The 27696-nt window shown below is 38.3% G+C and overlaps 1 protein-coding gene across 3 annotated transcripts in view; it reads left to right on the top strand.

Annotated features, from left to right (window-relative positions):
* Positions 1–27696, top strand: part of nrg3b (neuregulin 3b) — a 280932-nt gene that overhangs the window by 172204 nt on the left and 81032 nt on the right. For all 3 annotated transcript variants that reach the window (XM_077626396.1, XM_077626398.1, XM_077626397.1), the window contains one exon: positions 17501–17636. In XM_077626396.1, the coding sequence (XP_077482522.1) occupies positions 17501–17636 (136 nt within the window). The remainder of the gene's footprint in view (positions 1–17500; positions 17637–27696) is intronic.

Here is a 27696-nt window from a genome sequence, read left to right on the forward strand (position 1 = left end):
TATTATTTACTGATAAAACACACATGCAAAATTAAATAAACACTGTGTTAAAACAAAACAAAATAAATAACAGAATACAAATAACAGGTTTGATACAATATACGACATATTTATATTGGCCGCTGTTATAGAGACGCCCTTAGGTAAGGTTGCTTGATATGATTTCAAATTAAAAGACTATACAGTATTTTACATATCAACAACATCATTCAAACTGAAAACATGATCATTCAAGTCAAATAGCAAGTATTTTTTTCTCACCCAAATCAAGTCACAAGTACTAGAAGGCGCACCAGATTATAAAGCAGAACTTCAATGAATGGCATATTGTAACTATTTATATATGTATAAAGTGCACTGGATTATAAAACGCAGTAGTAGTAGTAGTGGTGGTAGTAGTAGATAGCGTGTGCGGTCGATTGGTCGCCGGTCTTTTGGTCGCCCCGACCGCGACAAGGGGCGACCAAAAGACCGGCGACCAAAAGACCGGTGACCAAAAGACCGGCGACCAAAAGACCGGCGACAAAACAAGGTGAAACAACACGGTCTACGCATCAATAAAAGCCAACAATGGCCATGAGCAGTTTCACTGAGCCGACGTGTGACTGTATAAGAGTTTGTATGTACATGCGTTGTCCCTTTAAGAAGCTACGTCAGTCAGGGTCTTAACAAGTTCTCCAACAAAAAATAATAAAAGTCCGGGAAATTTGGAGCTTTTCTTTAGCCTAATAATTACTAGGGCATTAAGTATGACTAAATAGTAATTCACAGTTTGTATTTAGGGAATTTGAGTAACGATTTAAATGGTAATAATCACTTACCTTCCGGGCGACCAAAAGACCGGCGACCAATCGACTGTGTACCATAGATAGTGGTTGTGGTTGGAGGAGAATTGGGCATTTGTGTAATAAATCCACTAGGTGTTGTAGTAGTTATGAAAAGGGAATTTCATAAAACGATTAGTAATCAATATTGATCCCTATATAATATGCACCTTATTTTAAGGCGCACTGAGAATATTGAAGTCTATTGTAGTGCAGAAAACACACCAATTAAAACAGCGACTTGATTCCAAGTCATCAAGTCTCTAGTTCCCATCTCTGAATAATACTACACTCTTAAAACATTAATAAAACAGATAAAAGCCCTATTTGAAATATTTCTGCCATTGGAAATGAATGACTTTGTATTCATTTATTTTTTTTAAAGCTCTGTTTTTGGTGCAACCATGAAGGTTAGGGACGAAATCAAAAGAGCTTGTGTCTGAAAATTGGAACAGTTTGAAGTGGGTGAAGCATGGCTGTGCGATGCACCAAAAACATGAACGCGATACATCCCCACCCTAAAAAAAAACAGCCGCAGGATGATGATGATGATGATGCAAATTGCTGTTATTGGCCTTAGTTTGCACTTTTTCGTTGCTCTGCTGCTTCTGCACATGAGTGGGTGAATAGAACTACCCCTGTCAATTCTAGTCCTTTTTTCAGATAACACTGAACACAAACAATGCCATGTGCACCCTGCAGCTCTAAACACATCTCTGTAATTCGAAGCCTACCCGCGAGGCAGTGGTGCATGTTGGGTAAGCAATCAGCGGCTTCTCTCTCTGGTCTATGTTAGAAAGGGCTTTTGGTGCCGCGCGCCGTCGACGCTGGCAACTGGAGCCGATGTCTCCAGGGGAAGTAAATCCTAGCACAACAACACTAATGACCACATTAGAAGGAAAATGCTAAACTTGTAAATGGAAACATCGTGTGTTGTCCGACCCTGTCGGAGATCCCGTGGCGTTCATGTGCTGCGGGAGGCAAATGAAAGTGTGTGTGTTTGTTTTTGTTTGTATAGTATATACATGCACATATACCATGTAAACTGCTACATTTACAATGTGAAAGTCATGGTTGCAAGACATTTATTGGTAGCGATAAAAGATATCTTGTTAGTTAGCATTTGTGAGTTTTATCTTTGTTCCATCGGTACTCGGACGTTTCGTCAAAAGACGTTTGGTCCCCGGACGTTTGGTCGACCGGACGTTTGGTGGAATGAACGTTTGGTAGAACGGACGTTTGGTAGAACAGACGTTTGGTAGAACGGACGTTTGGTCCACCGGGCGTTTGGTAGAACGGACGTTTGGTAGAACGGACGTTTGGTAGAACGGACGTTTGGTAGAACGGACGTTTGGTAGAACGGACGTTTGGTAGAACGGACGTTTGGTAGAACAGACGTTTGGTTGCCGGGTTGTTACTGTTGAAACCAGCTCTCAAAATTATAATCATGTGAGAGTGAGTGAGTTTAATATCTAAATATCTAATATCAAAATATCAACAGTAAACTCTGTCATAATTTGACAGCGAGCGAACCCGGCGACCAAACGTCCGTTCTACCAAACGTCTGTTCCACCATACGTCCAGTCTACCAAACGTCTGTTCTACCAAACGTCTGTTCTACCAAACGTCCGGTCGACCAAACGTCCGGTCGACCAAACGTCCGGTCGACCAAACGTCCGGTCGACCAAACGTCCGGTCGACCAAACGTCCGGTCGACCAAACGTCCGGTCGACCAAACGTCTTTCGACGAAACGTCCGGTCACGGTTCTGGCAACACTTAATGATGTATGTATTTAGGTTAGAACTTTATTTCATCCCGTATTTTGGTAAATTTCTTAGTTGCAGTAGCAAGACAGACACAAGACACACAAGACATTGTAGATCTATTTAAAGAACTGGAGCCACACACAGGAAGTCCACAAGGTGGGGACCTTCTGCAGACTGAGACTGAGGTTACCACACAGTCCCTCAGTAGTCTGGAGGTTTTAAAGATCATATTCCTTGCCTAGATCCTCTTAAGCTGTCCTATCACCTAATCAGCAGCAGCGGAGAGGCCGCTGTTAGTATTACATGTTAGTAGGACATGTAGTATTTTAGTATTTAAACGAGATTTCGATCTGTTAACAGGATGCATTAAGCACAATTTAATTTAAATTGGAATACAGAAAACAATGGGTAGTGTCGTCATCTTTTACTTAGAATGTTTTTCTTTTAAATATATTAAATGTTAAGGGGGGAAATAGTCAAAAACAGCTTTATTATTGCTTTGGGTCAACTGATTTCGTTAAATGTGTGCAAATATTGCATTAAATCACTCAATGACCCTTTAATTAAATTGTTGCAGACTTTAATATTGGCAAATATTGTATTATTATCTGAAGATTTAGTCGGATTGTTGTTACATTGGTGAAGTTGGTGAATTATTCTCTCTTGAATTTTAACTACGGTAAAAAGATGGTAAACCTTGTTATGAACTGTACTATACAGTATATGCATAGAGGTCATAATATGCAAAATGATGAAGTTGCAAAAGTAAAGTGGGGAAATGATTTACAAAAGTAATGAATAAATAAATGTTAAGTATTAAAGGTTTGCATTTTTAAGCCCTGAGGCAATTTTTTTTCTTCTTACTTTGGGAATCAGAGCCCTTTTGATCATGATATATCATTTACTGAATCGGCACTATTAATATTACCTACAGGGATAAATGTTATAATAAACGTGATTGGCTCCCGATTAGAAAGCCGAGCGATATAAAGGGAAGATGTCGTGCCTTGGAAATTCTCCCCATATCACAGCAGCTTTCCTTGAAAGTTGTCCGTCGAATCAGCCATTCTCCTGGCGGCAGGCGTCTCTGAAAAGCGGCAGACGTGAACGCCATTTCTAAAAGTCCGGGATGAATCAGAGCTCCCGCTGCAGCTGCTTTTTATGAGCCCATTTTCATCCATATAGACTTTGCTCCAGGCTGCCGCACCGGCTGGGATTTCATTTTTTAATTCAAGATCATTAAGTTACGCTGCTACTGTACTTGTTTGTCAGTTGTAATTAGTCACCGCACTTCTCTTGAATTGTAACTACTGTAAAAAAAGATGGCAAAGCTATAAAGAGACACTTTTTAAAAGTAGTACAAGTGTCAAGATTTTACTCCCAATTTTCCCGGTGGGAAGGAAAGGAATTAGAACGTCGTTATTGACTGTAGAGGCAGTATTTTCAACAACTTTTTAATGCTCAAACAAGCATGAAAACAGCACACACCGTTTTAAAGACAAATCACACTAATAACTAGAAAATGCAATATAGAGAGAAATTATGTGGTTTGCTGGTTGGTACATTTTCACAGGTGAACTGTTTATTCTGAGGTAGTTGCGGGTAATTTACTGTTGGTTTTTGGGTACTTCTTCATTTTTGGGACATTTCTCGGTCACTGTCTGTTCATTTTGTTTCAATTTTAGCTTGCTAATAATCTTGGGGTATATCTGGCTCACTTCCTATTGAATTTGGGGCATTTATCGTTTCATTTTTAACAAATGAAAGCGATTCATACAAAAAAAACTTAATTAATAATTCCTCTACCAGAGTTTAGTATTCTGTGGGTACAGTTTGGGAATCTATTGGGGGGGAGGAGTCTTGTGTTGGTGGAGTTGACTAATCTGTGGATAATCTGTACATACCAGCATGGCTCCATACATGTAATCTAACCTCTGAAACTTTTAATAACAGCTCCATATTTAGGATTTTACGGCTGTTAAGCAGTTCTTCCCTCAAACGTGTTGAACTGCGATTAGGCATCACCAATTTTTGGGCGGGTTTTTTCTAGTTAAACCTACTTGAACCTTTAAAAATGTCAAATTGAAGAAATTTATGAACATTCACTGTGTCTAGTCAACCTCCCAAAAATGTCAGTAGCAAATTTTCTTGCAGTTAAACCTGTTTCTGGCCAAGCATGACTTTCATGTGGAACAGTTTTTAATTCCCTCTACCATGAATAAGGCTTCATCTCTTCTCATCTAATTTTCTGAACCGCTTTATCCTCATTAGGGTCGCGTCATTCTGCTATATTTCACTCCTGAAATGTTGTTCTTTTGCTGATAAACTTAACTATATTTGCTAAAAAGTTTCATCTTGGTTTGAATGAGTACAAAAACAGTTGCACTCTAAACAATTTGACTATCAAAAACTAATATACAGTGTAAAATGGTTAAATCCATGGCTTACTTCTTTTCAACTCTCCCATTCAAAAACGATTGGAAATCTAGGACCATCAAGGGCAGCCAAATGAGTTACTAAATGTATCATATTACAGACAAATGGCCCTTGAAAAAAAATGTAAATAAAAAAAATTAACTGAATTCTAGAACTGAGAGAATGGCAAAAATCATGCAGTATTATTTATTTATTTATATATTTATTTATTTATATATCTATTTAATTACATATTTATTTATTTATGTATTTATTTAATTATATATATATATGTTGGAATAATGATTCAAACCTTTTAAATCATTATTAGTAATATTTAATTAAAAAAGGAAAAACATCTTTCAACAAACTCTGCGGCGAACTTGCAAGGAGATACAATGTGGCGTCGTCTTAGCCCCCAGTGCATTCTGAATTGCAGTAACTGAATCATTGTATTTAATCGCGACACTCGAAAAACATGGTTATGTAATCAGTACAATAACACCCTCGCTGGTTAGAAAAACAACAGTGTGAGGAATGCTTTCAAGGTAAACAAAGCAAAGCCGTATTTTCAAACAATAATGCGATTATCGCCATCTTCTGCTGGAGTCCCGTCAAAACAGTCCCGTTGTGTTCTGCCGAAAAGCGTGTGTGAAAACAATGTGTCCTCGAGCTGTGGGGCCTTGAGGAGACGATGTGGAGGAAAAGTGTCCATGGTTCCATGAATTGGTTTATAGCCTTATTACTTATTGAAAAATGCTTACAACACATATAGAATATTCATAATAATTCTAACATTCCCTCCTTTTACTATATGTTTGTTATTCATTTTATGACAAATTCAAAATAAGAGGGATATCACCGTTGGCTGTTTTAATTTTACCCGCTTAGGCTCTACTCGTTCGGCAGAAAATAAGATCATTTTCGTCCAATCCATCCTCGTAATTACCATGCTCTTGGAATTCACTGTTAGTGTCAGCACTTCAGTAGGAGATATAATTCATGCAATTTGGAATTTGTAGGGGCAATCGCAGTGGTTATAAGTCGGCTCATCAAAGATCTTAAGCAGGGAATAATACAACACCCACATAATGTCAAAATCGTAGCAAAAAGGGCTACCACAAATTAGGCCAAATCATTATTAGTGAGGCCACAAATCTGTCAGCGGACATTATTCTACTCCAGGATGCTTTTTCATCTTGCGGTTTAGGGTCTGCAGGCCATCGTTGGCCCTGGTGTGGGACCCAGTGGGGGGCGTGTTGTTGAGTGCAACATTTTCAAACGTTGCATACGCCCCCTGCTCCTTCAAGAAGCATTTCAACCGCTGCACGATCCTGGAACGCCGTCAGACTAGTGGCTGCCAGTTGTTCCTTTATCGCCACAAATCCCTGTTCAGTATAATTTCCAAGTTCTTGGACATTGTGATGCAGGTAATTTATCCAATCAACATTTTTGTTTGGAGTAATTAAAAGAAAAATATACTCCTAACCTGCTGCGATCTGATTAGCCAACTTATACTCATCCTCGTGGATGCCAATCGCATCAATGTATCACCCTCTCCATGCGACGCCGTCGCGAGGGGCCCGCCATCATACCGGATTTCTGTGCAGCCAATTGTATCTCCTCTACTGTAGATGGAAAAACAGACACTGGTAATAGCAGTGAGACCAAGGCACAAAGTCCTGCTGTCATTTTGGCAGGAGTCGTATAATTTGTTTTGACCCCACCACCACCATAGGTCAGAACGTGGAATCAGGGGTGTAGTCTGTTTTAGGACGTGGGCACACCACGTCACATTTATCGCTCCCAGTGCCGGTCCGTGCCCTGTGAGGACTAAGCAGGTAAAATGATTAAACGCGACATTTGTTGAAAAGTTAGGCTTGTCCTTTGCTGCCGTTGTAACTGGGTAGACATTATTCCATTTCATACATTTTGGGCTTACATCTTTTGTCAATATCAATTCTTTGAAAAACGATACAGTATGTACAGATATTACAGTCTGGCAAAATTCGATTCAATCCAAGATCAATATATGAGTACAGTTCAATGAGCCTTTATGCCACAATAATTGGTATAAATTATTGTAATAAATATTGGTATAATTCTAATTATAAATTATTTCCTCTTTTGTGTAACACTTCTAAACAGAACTTGTAGTATGAGACCTTTATATAACACTAAAAATTTTGCATTATCTCCTTTACACAATCAGGGGTAATTTGCGCGGGTACCACTCTTAAGAGAGGTCGGCCCCCCCATACATGTTATACAGGTTTGATACAGGTTTGATTTATAATAGCTGCATTTTCCATCAACAATAACCAATTATTTCTTACCGCCTCCCGTTTGGGAACTCCCCGTTGCAGAAATGAATTCTCTGGTCATCTCAGATTTTAATTTTACTATGGCGGATCCGGGTGTTTCCATCTCCGACGACCTTCTTACCCATGGACTTAGGAAAAACGTCAGACAAAGATCCACAAGTTAATTTGTCAGTCTGAATTATGATTTGTAATGCCCCCACCGTATGGGTTAATTTTATCGAAGGCCTGATGGTTTTTCGCACACGTGTGTCATCCAAGCATGCCAATCTAGACCAGTTTCTGCAACAAGGTTTCCCCAATCTGTTTTAGGACTGTTATGTACCACACATATTCCATGTGTATCCTTTGAAATGGATACGTAGCTTTTGTAGCTTGACATAAGGGGGAATCGCCCGTGTTTTTGCCATATATCTGCATATAGATTGAATATATAACCTCCCCCTTTTTTGAGGCATGAAATTTACCATGACTCAAAATGGCAGCCCTCCCAGATAAGTCTTTTGTTTTTGTTTAGTCCCCCAGGTTCCCAAAATTTCCCATTACAGAAATTAAAAATTTCATTTGGCGAAATTCTTTTCTTTTTGTTTCTGTCCTACTCTGCCACCGCCGTCCTTGAAAGGCTTATCAGCGATTTCAGAAATATTCCACCTTGATATTAGAATATTGATATATCTTGGTGGCTAGCCAATTGAAACACAAAAGACAGACACTCATCCACGCTGGCACTCATAATCTTTGAGTGCTCCCCCAATCATCCACAATTTTGGTTTGTTGGAGTAAAACTGGAGTACCCAGAGAAAACCTACGAATTCTTGAGGACACCAGGAATACTCCACACTCCGGAAGGTCTGGATCCACTCCGCATTAGTAGATCCTCGAACCGCAAGATTGATGCCTGAAGAAACTAGATAATTAATGTATTAGATTCACATGCCACATATCTAAAAATAGAAATTTGTTCAATTGCCACCGCCCCTTACCCCATTCAGTCAGCATGTAGATTGCCATGCGAGTGGCTGTGATTAACTATCTATTCGCCAATAAGGCAATAACGGAAAAGTTGTGACACATTGAAACACACACACACACCCTTTTTGTATTTTAACCGTTTGTAAAAACTTTATCTCACCCCCTTTCTAATCAACCCATCTACTTAAAGCATTTCCCCAAGGTTGATATTTTATAATTTGGAGATGTTATTTTTAAAACATAGACATTATTTCATCACTTGTTTCACACCATGGAAGGCCCTACCTGAATTTAGATTTTTTTGTTTGTTTGTAGATATTCCCCTTTATCTAAGCTTGTTATTGCCCATCGTTATCACCGTAACATTCAGTTGTATTAACCCCATAATTGCAATGCAGTAAGTTTTGGCTAAATTCTTAATGTGTATGCCTCTAAAGCAATAGACAGTAATAACGTCCCAATAGTCATCAATTTGACCTACCAAAGCATACGCCCCCTTCAGGTCAAACAAGGAAAGTCTTTTGTGCACCTAAAGACGCTCCATGTTTCTTCTAGGGAAACTATGCCTATCCTTAACCAATTATCTTATCTACCCCAGCCAGGTTCAATTTACCTAACAATTTGGACGAATGCCATGAAATTTCTCATTTCCGCATTGTTAATTTCATGTCTGATTTCTTTAACAACCAAATAACTCTTAATACCTAAGACATAAATTGCAAATCACCCCATACTATGTTTACTTAAGATAAGAGCCATTTCTTATAGCTCCCTGTTACCACAAGAAAAATCTACAATAATTAAATTAGTGAAATCCACCTTTTACTAGGCATTTCCTAATTACAATTTTCAATGCTTAATAAAGGACCCACAAATTGTAACCAATATGCCATAATATTGTAAAAAAATCCATTCATTTTTCTTTAACCAGCCAACCATTCAAAAACAGTAATAATATCGTTTTATCCTCCAAAACTAGCTCTCTTCAATTAAGAGCCCTTTGAACTTCACAAAAAAGAAAATAAAATAATAATAATAGTATTATTCCCAATTCCAAAGCTTTCCCCAAATCAATCTTTGCCAAACAGATTTTCTATCACCTCAAAAGACATTTCTGATTAAATCCCAAAAATAAATGCGAAGATAATCGCGGAACTCTGCATCCCTTGCAGACCATGTTTTGTTCTTATTCTGAAATGTTTAAACGGAAGCGCGCCCTTACCCGCTGACTGTGACCTTCACGCTCGCTGCAGAAGCAGCAGCCTTATCTTTTGTTTACAAATTCCAAAGTGCTCTCTTTTTATTTGTGTCCACTGCTTCCCCTCCTGTGCCTCCTGTGAGCAATTATTTTTTAGAGAAGACTAAATTAATAAACTAAATTAATTACTCTCCCGATATCCAACTATATCATCATATCATCGTAGTTTGCCAAGCCCCATACTCACAATATGCTGCAAGCACAACTATATCATAGCAAAACCCATTTCTGCCCTCAAGTTTGCTTCAGCACCCCCAAGGCCAATTATTGTAATATTCAGCCGCATCAAAACAGAGCGCTCCCCCCGCAATCAAAGCATTTATTCGGCAAGTTTAGAGTCTGACCAAAACGCAGTTTTGGCAACCCCGCTAAACATTTAATTTGCTGTTTTGTATTTCTGTTAACCAAAATATTCCCGCTAGCAGACGGGGACGACACCAGGATAAGCCACAATAAGCCATTTCATTCTTTGAAATAACCATTTTAATTGCCATTTTACAACTTTCAGGTTTAATTGTATCAAGTGCCAATATCTCCGCTAAATTTAGTTCCACTTCCCTCTGCTCAAATCCATTTCTCGTTTTGAGCAGGCCCCCCGACTAGTCATGCCGATTTGTCTTCACTTTTAGAGGCCCTGTTATTTGGGCAATCGCGGGATATATGTAATATATATAAGTATAATTTGAATGAGAATGCAACACATTTGAATGAGCATGCAACACATTTTTTAGCTGCTCCTGATAAATGCTGCCCACCGCGTGGTCTTCAGCGAGGCCGCTGTTGGCCTTAAAACAAGCCGTCATCCTTATTTGATATTCTGCAAAAGGCTCACCATCCCTCTGTTTAGCTCTGCTGATCACGGTATAATTAACTTTTGTTTTAAACTTCCCCGTAACCCGATCAATCAGTTCATGCACTCTCAAATTCAAATTACCACCGTCATGACACAACGGGCCACCATCAGCTTATGGATTCGAACATCCAAATTTATTAGGAGCCTGCTCCTTGCCCACATTAGTATTAGCAACTTCGATCATGGGATATTGTTCAATAAACACATCACTCATTGGCGGCGCCCCAGGCTGGGGAGATAGCGTTTTCTCCCCATGTCCCCCACGGGCCCTCCCGACCTGGTCATATTTGTCGGAGGGGGCCCTCCTTTTTAACAACAACATATTTCTTCCCCACCGGGCAAGTCTCCCCGTCCTCTTTTCTGTGGAATAACACAGCCTCTGTGTTTCCAGTCCCAACGTTATCAACTGATTTAACCCATGTATCATAAACCAATAATAGGTATCATTATATCCCTCCTGCTCCATTTTGTTAAGATTTCCCCCATGCTTAGCACGTATTTTATCCTGCAGTATCAATATCTTATGCATATTAAGCTGGCCAGCAAATCCATATTTATTTATCCATAAGTTTAGGTGTTTAACCCTTGTAGCGCTTTGATTTTCAACAATCCAATCTGTTTCCACTACCCATTTTTGGAGTGGATCCGTGTGCCCCCGTAGTACCTTTTTTTTTTGTACACGGCAGACGTTTATAGACCACACCGTGTCTACCTGCTAGTGACTAGTATCCACAGGGTTTTTTAAAATCGCTATCCCCAGGATGCGAGCCTTACTTCTCAAAATAAGGCCTTCGCGTGTGATGCCCTTCACGCACTCGGAACCCGTCAACAATATGCAGCCATCACACGCGGACTCGGCAGAAATGTCGAAAGATGCTTACCAAGAGGATAGTCGTCAACCGATTAGAAAACAGGCGCTGCTGAGAAATAGTCCAGCCTGGAAAAGGGATTCTCGCCGTGCACGGTCACTCCAGATATTAAACCGCAGCGTCTGGATTCCCTATCGGTTTGTTGACCCCGGCTACTCGAAGGACCAAATGTTGGAATAATGATTCAAACCTTTTAAATCATTATTAGTAATATTTAATTAAAAAAGGAAAAACATCTTTCAACAAACTCTGCGGCGAACTTGCAAGGAGATACAATGTGGCGTCGTCTTAGCCCCCAGTGCATTCTGAATTGCAGTAACTGAATCATTGTATTTAATCGCGACACTCGAAAAACATGGTTATGTAATCAGTACAATAACACCCTCGCTGGTTAGAAAAACAACAGTGTGAGGAATGCTTTCAAGGTAAACAAAGCAAAGCCGTATTTTCAAACAATAATGCGATTATCGCCATCTTCTGCTGGAGTCCCGTCAAAACAGTCCCGTTGTGTTCTGCCGAAAAGCGTGTGTGAAAACAATGTGTCCTCGAGCTGTGGGGCCTTGAGGAGACGATGTGGAGGAAAAGTGTCCATGGTTCCATGAATTGGTTTATAGCCTTATTACTTATTGAAAAATGCTTACAACACATATAGAATATTCATAATAATTCTAACAATATATATATATATATATTTAATTAAATATTTATTTATTTATATATTTATTTAATTATATATGTATTTATTTATATATCTATTTAATTAAATATGTATTTATTTATATATTTATTTATTTAATTATATATTTGTTTATTGATTAACTTATTTCTTACCTATTTATTTATGTCTAAAATGTCTTTTTCTGTGTCTGTATTCTCACACTTGCAACTGTGACAATGAAATTTCCCGAATACGGGATAAATAAAATTATCTAATGTAATCTAATCTAAAAAAATCTCCAAGAAGCATGTATTGCGTTACTACATAAAGAATAATAAATCCCAAGGTGAAGCGCCAATATGTTAAATTGACATTCCATAAAGAGCGAACACCCGCCCGACCCTGAGCATCCCCTCCGACATCAAGAGCCCCGCAATGCAGCAAGTACCGCCCAGTGATCTACATGCAGCTGTCAGCCAAGCTGTCGCTCCAACATCTAGTGTGCTAACATGCTAGCCACTTCCATTCACTGTAAATGGGATTGACTGGTATTACCTTGCCATCACAATTGGATTACATATCATTCTCCTTTTCATACATACGCTCTATCGCTGAAAATCCTGTGCACCGATATTTTCCTAATTGGCATTCTGAGCCGGCACGCGTTGGCCGGCAGACCCCCCCTCGACAGATGCTCACGTCGGCAATCACTAGTAGCGAAATAAAAACACTGTAATCTCTTTGTTGCGCCCCAGTGTCTCGTTCAATCTGTGTTTTGTTTATGGCCGTTGATCGATCAATCTGGGCCTCATGATGGAAGGCCCGTGAGATGATGCGAGAACACCAGAAGAGAAATATGTTGCTCCCGGGAACAAAGACTGCTGGCTGAAAGGAAACAGGACTCTCTAAATCACTTTTGCGCCTACACGCGCAAAGTTTGTGGGGATGCTTTGCAAAGCAAAGCTCTGCGAATTATTTATTTATTTGTATTTTTTCCGTCTACTTATTCGGGACATCGCACAGCCCACGCACTTTGACTAATGCACGCCATTCCAACTTCCAAACGTTCCAAACTTCCACCAGACACAGGTTCTCTTTCAATTTCCCAAATGTTAACAGTTCTGTCCCAAAAAAAATTGGGGGAAAAAAAGAAGAAGAAAAAATCTATTCATTTCCAACGGCAAAAACTATAACAATGCTACTTAGTGTTTTTGTCCCATTCAACTATTCCACAACCCTGCACTCAGAATCCATTCAGTTTTTGGTGAAAACAAACAATTCCGCCAACATCTGATTTACAACTTCCCCACTGAGTTTTTTCACTTTGAACAAAAAATGGAATTAGTGACCTGATCCTTCAATGTTTTTTTTACTAAAAGTAAACTTTGTTACTTTGGGGACAGTTAAAAAACATTTTTTTAAAGAAAACAATAATCAGCAATGGAGATTTTTGGCAGTTCCAAGTTGAAAATCAATAGAAAAGAATGAAACCATATTTGAATTGAATTCAATTGAAATCATTCATTCATTTTCTGAACCGCTTACCCTCACAAGGTTTGTGAGGGGTGCTGGAGTTTATACCTGCTAATTACGGGTACAAGGTGGGGGACACCCTGAATCAGTGACCAAACAATCGCCGGGCACGAAGAGACGGACACCCACTCACACTCACAGTCAATATTTTGCTGGCATTCATTTATTCATATTCTGAACTACATATCCCTGCAAGGGTCGCCGGGGGTGCTGGAGCCTATCCCAGCCAACTATGGACACAAGGCAGAGGACACCCTGAATCGGTGTCCTCTGCCTTGTGTCCATTAGCACTCACACTCATACCTGGGGACAATTTATAGTGCCCAACCAGCCTACTATGCATGTTTTTGGAATGTGGGAGGAAACCGGAATACCCGGAGAAAACCCACGCAGCCCCAGCGAGAACCCTGTGCGATCGATTGGTCGCCGGTATTTTGGTCGCCCTGACCGCAACAACGGGCGACCAAAAGACCGTGACCAAAAGACCGGCGACCAAAAGACCAGCGACCAAAAGACCAGCGACCAAAAGACCAGCGACCAAAAGACCGGCGACCAATCAACCGCACACGGTCCAACCAGCCTACCATGCATGTTTTTGGAATGTGGGAGGAAACCGGAATACCCGGAGAAAACCCACACAGCCCCAGCGAGAACATGTAAACTCTACACAGGAACCACCGCAAATGCAATCATAAACATCAAGACATCATTAAAACAAACAGGACACCCAGTCCTACCAATTTAATAACAATTAGATGTTTGTCACTGTCAATGCAAGCCAATAAGTTAAGGATTAATTCATAACCAGGTAATAAATTAAACCGAACACAAGAGACAACGTTCAATTTCCTGCGATTCTCCGCCAGTGTACAAGCCAACGAAACTTGATATCTATTGAACTGGATGTCGTTTCACCACCTACTGTATCCTCAAATCCAGCCTCTCTACAGTTCTTCCATTTCCACGGGGCAACATTTAAAAGCTTTTCTATTCCAAGATGCAATTTTAATAATAGAAAATAGAACACAGCGTACTCCTTTGTGGTACGCTAGTCCCCGGCAATAATTGTCACGGTGTAAGGAGTCCCTCTCAGCTTTTATCTCAACAGCAGCAGCAGTGGCGGTGACCATATTAGCTATGCAAAAAAAAAACAGCCCCTTTGGTGCTCGCTGTTAGGTCAGTGGTTTTCAGATAAGCACACAAAGAGAGATTTTTCTCCTGTCGATTCCACTGTGTTGACTGATAAATTGATATTGGAAAAGTCAAGGTTTCAGAACAGCACGACTTCCCGTCCTCCTGTTTTTGTTTTTCTTTTTTCTTGTTGAATTTAAGGCGGCACAGCTGTATTTGGTTCATAGTGTACGATAATGGAAGAGGAAATAAAAATGTGTCTGGACTTGGGGCACATTTTGACAAAGCCTTTTTGAACGTCTCCAGCCAGGAGCGACAGTCAGATCAGCCTCAAATTCAACATGGGTTGGCATATTTTTCCCCAGGAACTGATCAATCAAAGCTGGTGTTTTTTTCTGTTTTGTTTTGTTTCCAGATGTAACAGAAATACCGATATCGTGAATTGTTTGTCACTTTATCTCTCACGTATTAAGATGAATGCAAATTTAAAACGGACAAGCTGTGGTGCAATCGGAAATCTTGATGCGATGGAGGAATGTGTGAAATTGAGAGACTGCCCTGAGAAATGGCAGCTGTCAGTTCTATACGCGTTTGCTTTTCATCATGCTGACAAGTCAGAAAATACTAGCACAAATCTTATTTGAGTTTAATGGTAATCGTGAGATGAGTCCCTGTTCATTTGACCAGCATCAATACTTGAGTATAACGCTGAAACTAAAGAAACATAAACAGTCTACCTACTCTTGGAAAAGAATTACAGTCTTCCGCTGTCTTTCTGCTATTAATTATTTTTTTAAAAGGTAGTTATAATAGGGGTGACCCTCCTTCGTGATTTTTCGATTACCGCGGCCTTGTCTGGTCTACATTAACCACGATATTCGAGGGATTACTGTAATGTTAAATGTAATGCCATTGATGCAATAGACATGCATACATTGCCATTAATTAGATTAGATTAGATTAGATAACTTTATTCATCCCTTATTTGGGAAATTTCACTGCAAGAGGGTGAGAATGCAGACAGGAAGAGACATTTTAGACATAAATAAATAGGTAATAAATAAGTTAAGAAATAAATAGTTGCTGAAATATATATATAAATAATATATATATATATATATATATATATATATATATACATATACATATACATATACATATACATATACATATGCATATGCATATGCATATGCATATGCATATGCATATACATATGCATATGCATATACATATGCATATACATATACATATACATATACATATACATATACATATACATATACATATACATATACATATACATATACATATACATATACATATACATATACATATATACATACATACACATAGATGCACATGTATACATGCGGTTGGTCTTAAAATAGTGCAATTTTTAATACTATTTTATTTTTCAAAATCTGACCACCGACTGCTTATTATTGCTTTCTTTTTTAGGCTAGTTATCTGAAAAACTGTTATGTTAACAGATGCCTATTTAGCATGTAGTTTTCCATTTTACCATTGTTACTTTAATGTATGTTTGTCCCTGGTTTCTGATAAAATGGAAAATTGCGCTCCCAAAATTGCGACTTATACTCCTTGTGACTTATATCTTTTTTCTGTTGTGTGCTCTTTGGCTGGTCCGAAAAATATGGTAAATAATTTTTTAGGTCAGAGGGCATTGGGGGGGAAATTGGACTTTACACAATGGCAATAATTCGGCATTTTGGCTGCTATTTTTGCTCATATCTTCACCATCAAATTTCTGGGATGGCTCATAATTGCATTCTAATTATCAAAGTGTTTTTTTCAATGTTCATAAATGAGTAAACAAAGCCACGAACTTGGGTCAAAGATGTGAAAAAAAATATTTTGGTTCTCCTTATTGTGCTTTTAATGAGGTTTACTCAACTGTAATTGTATTGAGATACTATAATTCGATTATTAGTTAAGGTGTTTTTTTTCAGAAAATCATATTTTCATTGCAAAAAGAGTAGTTTTGCTGATTTTTTTGGGGCGGTCAAATATTTTCCCACATTCATAATTATTAGGAACTTTTTATCATATCTTTAAAATGTCGGTGTTCAGGTCATTGTATTTTGATCGGCAAAATGGATCTAACATCTATGACCATCGACAAAAGGTGTAAATAAAACCAGATACTAGGGTACTTGAGTGGATGTATATATGTATATTATATTACAATCATCAAACAAATTGAATGCCCATTTGGCAAAAAATGAGTTAATATGCTGGCACTCGGTGCCTTTCGTTTTATTCGGTGTTCCCAAATTCAGTCCTTTCATTTTTACCGTGTGAAAAGAACCCATCAACCGGATTGTGACGAGAAAACAAAGCAAACGTGTGCAAGCCAGTTAAGCTGCCACAAACGTTGACAAGGGGGATCTTACACATTTCATCCTCTTGTCTTTAAAGACCTTGTTGATTTGTTTTAGAGGCATTTAGGAAAGACGGCGCTCATCACCCAAGTTGTTTACTAGCGCTCACTTCTTTAGCCTGTGAGATCTAGAAACAAATCTCTCGCTCTGTCCGAGAAGATAAAGAAAGGTTGAAGGGAATCTAACAAAAAATAAAGCTTTTATTTTACTTTTAAATTTATTCACATACAATCCTGCCTCTACTTGTTCACTTATTCAATCCTATAGCCTTCAAATCCATTTAAGCTGGGATGGCAGGATTGGAATGACCAATTAATGGCGATGTCCGACAAACACTGAAGTAAAAATCTGATTTCTGTTGAGTAAAATGTCCGAATTCTTGTATGTGAATAATCCTTGAATGGAAATTCCGATGTTAGCCAGATTTTGCTCATTTTAGGACCTCCATTTTAATATGTGGTATACTAAATTGTTCAATTCTGGTTTTGTTCCTTCAGCGATGGCCCCAACACAACCTAACTTGCGGTCAGAGGTTTTCAAGCCTTGCGTCGAAGACAAGGATTTGGCCTTCTGCCTCAACGAGGGCGAGTGCTCGATCATCGAAACCGTAGCCGGGGTCCATCGACACTGCAGGTGAGTGCTAGTCTCCTTTCCTTTGGCCGGAATGAGCTGGATGAAATCAAAGCGCTAGAACTCACGCCAACGGAAGACACTCAAAGTCCATAATCGCCTCAACCGCTAACTGAGGGATCAGAGATGCTTTGGCCGCATTAGTTTGCACCGACTTGCTGATCCGCACCAACAAAGAATGGTTTTTGCTCGGGAACATTTCTGTACATTCACACAAATGAAAGAGAATATCAGAGCCGTTGTAGCAGTGATGATAATCTCGCTACTTCACTCTCACAATGTAGTGCGCTAATGTAATTATGGCCAATTCACAGCTATAGATTTTAAATTATTTGAACTGAGGATTGGCTGTGATTATTTACCATTTAGGGTGTTTTTTGCGCTGGAAAACCTTTCAGAAGCAACTAAGCCAATTTTACTTTAGCTGCGGTTCAGCAGTGTTTCGTTAAAAACGCCTTGTACAGCCTCGTCGTTTCTGCTACCAAGGATGTTTGGTTCTTTGTGTTGTATTTCTTATAGCAAAGAAAATACACTGACATTTTCGTCCTTTTGTAACATCGTTCAAGATCACATTTGCGAAGTCGCTTTTTAGTTTTGAGTCATCTTAGACTCTCAAAAGTCTTGGTTTTATCACCACATACTACATAAACTGTCTAACAGTTTGCAGGGTAAGTCACTTGTATAAAATAGTCAACTTTGATAGAGCTCTCTTGTAACAGATGTAAGATGAGTGATTTTCTTCATCACAATGTTGTTCACACACTGTTGATGGAACAAACCATATTAACATAGCTATGTTTTGATGAAAAGTTGGATGAAAAAAAAAATCAAATTATTTTTTGATCAGCAGGTCATTTACTGCATCGCTGACATTGTTGAAAAACGAGCCATTTGAAAACAGTTGAAAATTGAGCATTGACTAGAATGTTTTATTGATCGAGCGGTCTCCTCACAATATGGTCGAAATGAACAAAACTTGTCGCCATTGGCAAAGGGTGCTCATCTGAAATCTATTTTCATCTATATGCAATAATATCTATGCTTGGCATGGTCTTGACTCTATTGCAAAATGTCTTATTCTTGGTTTTTTATTCTCTATCACAAATTTGGAAAGCTTAGGTGTATTCTCGTTCTTGACTTGATTCCCAAACGGCTTGGTCTCATTTTTAAATCTGTCACATATCCATCTCAGATGTGTCACGTTTCTTAACTAGATTCCCAAATGTCCTGGTCTTGGTCTGAGCTTCTTTCAATCATTCGTGTAAAACTGTCCTGATTCGTGTTAATCTCAATCTTGTCTTGTCTCAAGCTTGCCTTGATTCCCAAAAGTCTTGGTCACAGTGAATTCTAGTATTGGTCTAGATAGTGTGATCTCGATTGAAACACTATTGGTGGAACTAGAGGTTCAGATTATAAAGAAACATTACCTTTTCAGACAGATAGCATCCCATCAGCCCTTACCTTTTAATCAGTATTTTTCAACAGTACAGTGAGCGTTAAATCCACTATTTATACACCCCCCTCAAAATGTAATAGTCTTTTAGTATGATGAATCAAACTAAATAAACACACCCAACCAGCAGGCTCAGTAGTTGTCAAAACTACTTAATAGGTGTGTTTTACCCAGTGAAGGAGGTATGCAAATAAGTAATTGCCCCAATTCACTTCTGTCATTTTTGTCTGTACAAGTTTAACCTTTTATTTTTATTGCGTGGAATGGATGAGTTGAATTTGATCCATTTATGGATGAGAGCAGTTGCTTTGGACTCCTCTCTTCTCTGCTTGTGAACTCCCCCTCGCGGCGCAATTCTTCAGCCTTTTTCATCACGCAAACATGTCTTTAAAAATGCATCGCTTGAAAAATGCATGATGAGAAATTTATAAAGGCAAGAAATGTGCTGAGCAGTGGAAGGATTGGATAAATTTGCAGGGCACCACCATAGGGAATCAAAGTAGAATGAGGAGTACAGTGGTACCTCGAGATACGAGCTTAATGCGTTCCGGCACTGAGCTCGTATGTCAATTTTTTTTTTAGAAAGTGTCAAAGCAGCAGCTTGAGACACATTTATTCATTTTCGTAGAAGGGTCTCGGGGGTGCTGGAGCCCATCCCAGTTAAGTATGGGCACCAAGAGAGGGATACCCTGAATTGGTGGCTAGCCTATCGCAGGACACAAGGATACAGACAACTACAGTGGTACCTCGAGATACGAGCTTAATGCGTTCCGGGACTGAGCTCGTATGTCGATTTTCTCGTAACTCAAACGAATGTTTCCCATAGAAATGAACTAAAAACAAATTAATTTGTTCCAACCTTCTGAAAAAACACCAAAAACAGGCTATTGGATTGGAAAAACATTTTTATTTGTTCTAATTTGCCATCTATTAACAAAGTAACAAATAACTAGGGGTTTAGTAGCACTAAAATGTGTTTAATATTATTAAAATTAGAGGGGGGAACTTTTTGCACGGCAACACGCTCGTAACATAACATAAACAAATTTAAATGAACTTGGATTACGATGCAGACACACTCAAAATAAGTCTAATCTAACTTTACACTAAACTCAATTCTAATTTTGTTTTAAATTTTGATACCTTTCTTCTCCCAGGTTGGCTCTATTTGCCCCGCCTCCACCCTGACTTTCAGATGCAACCTATCAAGGGTTGTTTGCTTTTGTATTCCCTTCAAAATATCACAATATGATAATGCACGACCACTTGCCAACGAGAAGTAGTATATACACCCCATTCGCACTAACCAACGGGAAAAAAACACGGAAAAAATGCAACGCTCCGCCCAGTGCTCACAGAGACATTACACGAGGTAGTTGTAACCACAGAGACATTACACGAGGGAGTTGCGGGGAGAGAGACTGTGACCATGATGTTCTTATGAGCAGCCTCTCGCGTCTGCTGTCTGCTCGTATATCAAAATTTGCCTCGTATCTCAAGAGAAATATTTGCTCAAAATTTTACTCGTATCTCAAATTGCTCGCATGTCGGGGCACTCGTATGTCGAGGTACCACTGTACACTAGAGATAGGAAATTGGATAAGTTGAACAAACTCAAGTTAATGAAACAAAAACAATTGCAGAGTTATTAAAAATACTCTACTACACCCATACTCTCAGTAGCTCCCTTTGTGAATGGTCACCCGCTCAAAATGAATTAGACGTCTATCGCCATCAATAGCAGCCTAACAACTATTCCCGTTTTAATTTTATGAGGACACACGCTATCGACGTCCGCTGTCGTAAATGATACCATTACCCATTTTTCACTTTGGATTGCTGCCTCTGTACGCCGGGTATATTTAAATGCTCACCTCGGGCCAAATGATTTAGGAAAATGATTCTATTGGCTAATTGGACTGCAAATGTCAATATCATCATGTTTTGATAGATGTGGGTTGTTATTAAATCTACCTATAGAGCAGATAATAATGATGATGGACGGTATTGACAGAAATTGACGCCCAAGCTATTTTAAACGGGAGGGTTAGCAAAGGCAAAGTCATTTGTATGGCACAAATTAACACGAGATAATTCAACGTGATTTTCCTCACATGATAATTAGCAAGAAGCAATTAAAAAAATGAAATAACACAGATAAAAGAATAGCTAAAAGTCAGTAAGACAGTTGTAAAGGAGAACAAAAAAATTCAAATCACCTATATTTTCTGCATTTAGTGTAAGAAATTTTTGGCACATCTGTTTGTTAATTTTTAATCAATACAGTATATTTACTCACTTATTTACTATAGTCTGTAGTACAGTAACAAATGGGGCTAAGAATGCCATTGAAAGCAATAGTAATCCCATTTAAGTGTGTACAGAAATGCGTTTTATAAGTTTTGATGCAAAGATGATGCAACTTCAACTTGAAGTCTATCAAAATGGAAATATGATCAACTCAACCACACCTCTTGAATTTCCTGCCTTCGTCATTTTCTTCTTAGCCGTGCTTCTTCCGATTTGTATGTAAATCCATCATTATTACATAAAAATGCAAATGTGCACTTTCAGATTTGTGCCTGTAGTCATCCAAGAAGGAAGTCTTTTTCTTTATTATTATTTTTATGCAAGTCTATTACTATAATTTATACAATAAACCCTATTTCTTTCCTAAAGAAAATGGTTGAAAATTAGTGCATCAATTTTCTCCACATGAAATTACTGAAGTTCGCTTAATGTTTTAATGTTGTTTTAGAGTCTCACCTTGTCACAACACCTACAACACCCCCCCACCCCCTTAAATTCTGCCTCTGGGGAGTGACTATTCAAGGGAATTTATATTAAAAAATGAAAATAAAGAACTGCCGTTATCATTGGACATAACATTTTGTTCATGAATATTAATTTAGAGAGGCATACAGTACATGACACAAAATAGGATATCCAAATCTGTATTATTTTTGTTACTTTATTTTATAATTCTATGCTTGCTATATTACTTTTTTAGTTTCTCTATATCATTTTTTAGAAATACATAACATTAATGTTGATGAGGGTGTAGTGGTTCACTCGCCTGACTTCGGTGCTGGCAGGTGCGGGCTCAATTCCCGCTTATGGCGGTATGATTGAGTGTGAATGATCGTTTTTCTCTCCGTGTGCCCTATGGCTGAATGGCGACCAGTCTAGGCTGTAGTCTGCATTTTGCTCGTATGGTGGGATAGGCTCCAGCAACCCCCGCAACCCTTTTGAGGATGGGTGCTTTGAAAGATGGATAAATGAATGAAAAAGAGTAGTCTTGAGAAGTCAAAATTCATGGAGAAATTGGCCCATTAATTTAGTTTTTTGTTAGTTATTTTCTGTTCTGTTCTCTCGATGCTATTTGACCGTTCTCCTATTCTGTCAACATTTACGAACTAGCGCAGCACTAGAAAGCGTGTGCGGTCGATTGGTCGCCAGTCTTTTGGTCGCCAGTCTTTTGGTCGCCGGTCTTTTGGTCGCCGGTCTTTTGGTCGCCGGTCTTTTGGTCGCGGTCTTTTGGTCGCCCCGACTGCGACAACGGGCGACCAAAAGACCGGCGACCAAAAGACCGGCGACCAAAAGACCGGCGACCAAAAGACTGACGACCAAAACAAGGTAAAACAACACTGTCTACGCATCAATAAAAGCCAACAATGGCCATGAGGACTCAGTTTCACTGAGCGGACGTGTGTGTATAAGAGTTTGTATGTACATGCGTTGTCCCTTTAAGAAGCTACGTCAGTCAGGGTCTTAACAAGTTCTCCAATACAAGTCCGGGAAATTTGGAGCTTTTCTTTAGCCTAATAATTAATAGGGCATTAAGTATGACTAAATAGTAATTCACAGTTTGTATTTAGGGAATTTGAGCAACAATTTAAATGGTAATTATCACTTACCTTCCGGGCGACCAAAAGACCGGCGACTAAAAGACCGGCGACCAATCGACCGTGTACCCTAGAAAGCTACAAATAATTGTTACTTTTGGTTGTGATATAACAACTAGAATTGCTGAAAACAGTGGCTGTTTCCCTGTGACATTGTTTGGCAGCCATTCATGTATTCATATTCTGAACCGCTTATCCTTGCAAGGGTTCCCGGGGGTGCTGGAGCCTATCCCAGCCAACTATGGACCCTGAATCGGTGTCCTCTGCCTTGTATCCATTAGCACTCACACTCATACCTGGGGACAATTTAGAGTGTCCAACCAGCCTACTAAGCATCTTTTTGGGGCGTGGGAGAAAACCGGATTACGCGGAGAAAACCCACGCAAGCTCGGGGGGAATATGCAAACTGAACACAGTATGGACCCACCTGGGATCGCACCCTCGACTCCAGAACTGTGAGGCCTACGTCCAGTTTTGGGTGGCAGTATTGAATATATATATTTGCTAGATTTAAGTGCTTAATTTATCTTTTGAATGTAAAAGTACCGTGCAGTCATTTTTAATTTTTGACATTTGTAGCACTTAAGATTTGTCAAACTTGTCAGCCACTAATTACGCAACCCATCTCTACCTCTCGACTTGTAGTCAATGGCAATTAATAAAGAACTACCAATGCTAATAATAATAAAACCGATGCATTCTTAATACTATAGTAGTATAGCAAAGTATATGAAAACATTGTTTAAGATTTGAAAAACCACAACTCGCCATCCAGGCTTTATTTTCCCGTTTTGTAATTACGGTTTTGACATGAGACGCCACTGTTCCATCCAGATGAATATTCCTCGGCTTGCTCCAACCGCAAAACGGCTCATCTGCACCATTAGCCGGTAACCTTTTTTCAATTCCAACAAATAAAAGTCGGACAGGTTTAAAACAGACGATGCGTAACGGCCCGCGGTCACGTCGCGATCCTTTCAGTTCCGCTCCGGTGTGCAAAGGCGCATCGTTATGAGCCAGTCGCGGCGCTCATGCAGAAATAGGTCTTCAACCAAATTTGCATGTTTATTTTAGGAGGCTTATTAGCATTGGCAAACATGAACATTTGGCGTCAGGAAAAATGAAAGAAACACGGCAAAATGAGATTTTACATCTCCCTCCTGCAGACGGTTCTTTTCTTGTTTATTGATGTCTAAATTCAGATGATAAATATTGTACAATGTTTCTTTGAGATAAATTATCAATTAACAATACTATAAGGACAACGGTAACAGGAAAACGTTTCTAGATCTCCATATTTAGACTTACCAAGGAAATACACCGGAAGCGGCTGCGTTTCTTCTGCATCATTACTACAAAAACTTTTATTTATTTATTCAAAATGGCAGCCAGTGGCGGTAGCTCCCGAAGTCCTCACTCGTATTCTGTGTTTTTACAGCTTTTTTATCTTTTATTTTTTCGTTTTATTGTTGTTTTAATACTTTACTTTATATTTTATACTCCATACTTTATTGTTTTGAAACACGCTTATTTATATATATATATATATATTTATTCATTAATTTATTTATATATTTATTTCTGTTTATTTATTTATTACCTATCTATTTATGTCTAAAATGTCTTTTCCTGTCTGTATTCTCACCCTCTTGCTACTGTGACAAGGAAATTTCCCGAATACGGGATGAATAAAGTTATCCAATCCAATCCAATCCAATCCAAAGTTTACCGGTTGCGACTGAATTCAGGTGCAATTTGCCGATAACGCGAGTTTCCATAGAAACATGAAGGTTGGCTGTCCCACCGTGACCACCACCGGTGCCTGTAGTTAGCTGGGATTGGTTCCAGGACCCCCCATCACCCTTGTGAGGATAAGTGGGACAGAAAATGGATGAATGAATTAATGAATGCAATGTTTTGCACTTGTACGGCTGGCAGTGATCAGTCACAAATTGAGTTCTGAGAACAAGACAGGGCTGACTCAATTTTTGTCATTTTTAATGTTAAAAAAATGACAAATTGCACAAAGGTGACAAATAGAGCTTTCGTGTCTGACAAGTGTAGTGGATAAAGATAAAGATGTGGGGTTGTTGTGGCAACAAGAGGCAGGAATGCAAAGAGTTCACAGGTCATTCATCAGGAGAGACTCGTGACTAGTTTCTCTCGCATACTCGACACGCTCGCCGAGCGAAGCCTTGAAACTCTTTTTACATTCAGGAGTAAGCGGCGTTTACAATTGCAAATGGTCGCATGTTGTCATAGAGATGCATGCTTTGCATTGATTAGTCCCATGCTCGGGCTGAAAAGTGGACAAAGACCCGGACTGCTCTCACCGTGACACCGTGACAACGCTGAACCCTTTTGATTGAACTCTCACTGTCATTGATGATAGACCAGTAGTATGGCTTTCTTCATTCTTCTACTGTGAAAGTAAATGAGTTAGTCACCAGTTAGCAGTGAACTTTATATATATATATATATATATATATATATATATATATATATATATATATATATATATATATATATATATATGTATGTGTGTATATGTAATATGCATACATATATACATATTTATATACATATATATATTTATATATTTATATGATATGGGTATATGTTTAGTATGTATATATGTGTATGTGTATATATATGTATATGTATGTATATATATATATATATATATATATAAATGTATGTGTATATATATATAAATGTATGTGTATGTGTATATATATATATATATGTATGCATGTGTGAGTATATATGTATTGTATGTATATATGTATATATATGTGTGTATATATATATATATACATATATACACATATACACATATACACATATATATATACATACATATACATACATATATATACACATGTATATATATACATACACATACATATATAAATATACATACATACATATATACATATTTATATACATATATATATTTATATGATATGGGTATATGTTTAGTATGTATATTGTATACACTATATATTAATAACTTTCAATTTTGTCATTTTTTCGTGTACTATTAATTGGAATCTTTGCAATTAGTGTACTTTTTATCCTCTTCAAAAGGAACAAATGGGAAATTACAACTCAAAATCTTCCCATTTCTTTCATTTCCAAAATCGATTAAACAGTTCAGTATCCATTCTTGCTTTTCATTGAATCCTCAATTGTGCCTTTTATACTTTAGTCTCAAGAAATTACTACAATATATAAAAAAATCAGGCAACTATACTTTTTTCCATGAAGTTATTTCCATATTTTATTTATTATATTTCTCCCAAATACTAATATATAGTGTTTTACAACCTGAATCTTGATCTTGAATGTCCAAGTACATCGTTTCAGCAATTGTTTTAGCATGTTCTGCATATCTCCCTTTATTCTTTTTGCATATTATGCACACCGCAAAGGTCTAATTGCTGTAATATGCAAATATTGAATCCATTCATGGCATCTGCCTTGCTATATTTGCACACTGCATCACTTTCACGAAGCTTCAGCTTTTCCTGTTGCCACGGCGACCTGAGTTGACAACATTCAGTGTCAGCCACGCAGGTGATGCAAGCATCCTCATTTGCATGAGATTAGATTCATTTGCGCCTCCCGCTCATTTCTTTTTTTGAGTTACCATTGATCAGACGTTAACAATTATTGTGGCGGTGAATCATTGGCCGGCGCGTTTGCACCACGGATTGTTTGGCCCAAAGGCATGCCGGTGCCAGTTATTGGATCATATTTAAATGAAGATTGATCCCCTTTCTTTATGTCGGTGTCAGTGCAGATGGCTATTCGGGGCAATATTTCACATTGCCATGTGCCTCAAGGGACGTGCAGCTAGATGAGGAAACACATTTAATCTCCCAAAAGGAACAAATACAATCATGGTCGCTGAAATTCATGAACATATCAAAAAAAGGGGATTTTTTGATTAGGTGGACAATGAAAACAAAAAAAATGAGCCTCTTAACTTTTTCAGTACCTTTGATGATGATGGATGTCCAATCTTGAGGCGTCCACTCACTCTGCTCTGAATTGAACTGCATTTGTCACTAGTTGCGTCCAATCCATTTGAAGTAAGATCACTTCAGCTTCAAATGATTGGACTTCTGCGACTGTTCATTGCAGGCAATGTTTATGGGAGTGATTTAAAAAAATACATTTATTTTTGTGTTTTTCTGTTTTTTTTATTTTTCTAATAATATACTTTGCATGTTTGTTTTTTCAATTCATTAGGCAGATAAAATGGGGAACATTTTGATTTCTAAAAATGGTTACTTTTAAATGAAGTCTTTTACAATTAGTTCCAGAGCAATCCAGGAGTAGGGTTTCTATTTTAAATCTTTATATTTTTGATACATTTTTTTTAACCAACACTAAAAAATAATTTAATCCCAAAAATGTTTTTCATAATTTTCATAAAAATGTGTGTAATTTTGTATCTCTAAAAAAACTAATTACATTTTGGCTAGTCATTTCTTCTCACCCAAAATTCTATTATTTGAAGATTTTTTTTCATCTAAAAAATTAAATAAATCCTCCCAATAAACTGCAAAATATGCAAAAATTTGAATACCCCACTACAAATACTAAGTATGGTCGGTTTATTTGCTGATTTTCAGTGTTTGTCTTCTTTGTTGCACAGATAACTCGATTCGGTCAATACGGCCAACTAAACGCCAGC

Source organism: Stigmatopora argus, chromosome 18 (genome assembly GCF_051989625.1).
Source record: "Stigmatopora argus isolate UIUO_Sarg chromosome 18, RoL_Sarg_1.0, whole genome shotgun sequence".
Classification (NCBI taxonomy): Eukaryota; Metazoa; Chordata; class Actinopteri; order Syngnathiformes; family Syngnathidae; genus Stigmatopora; species Stigmatopora argus.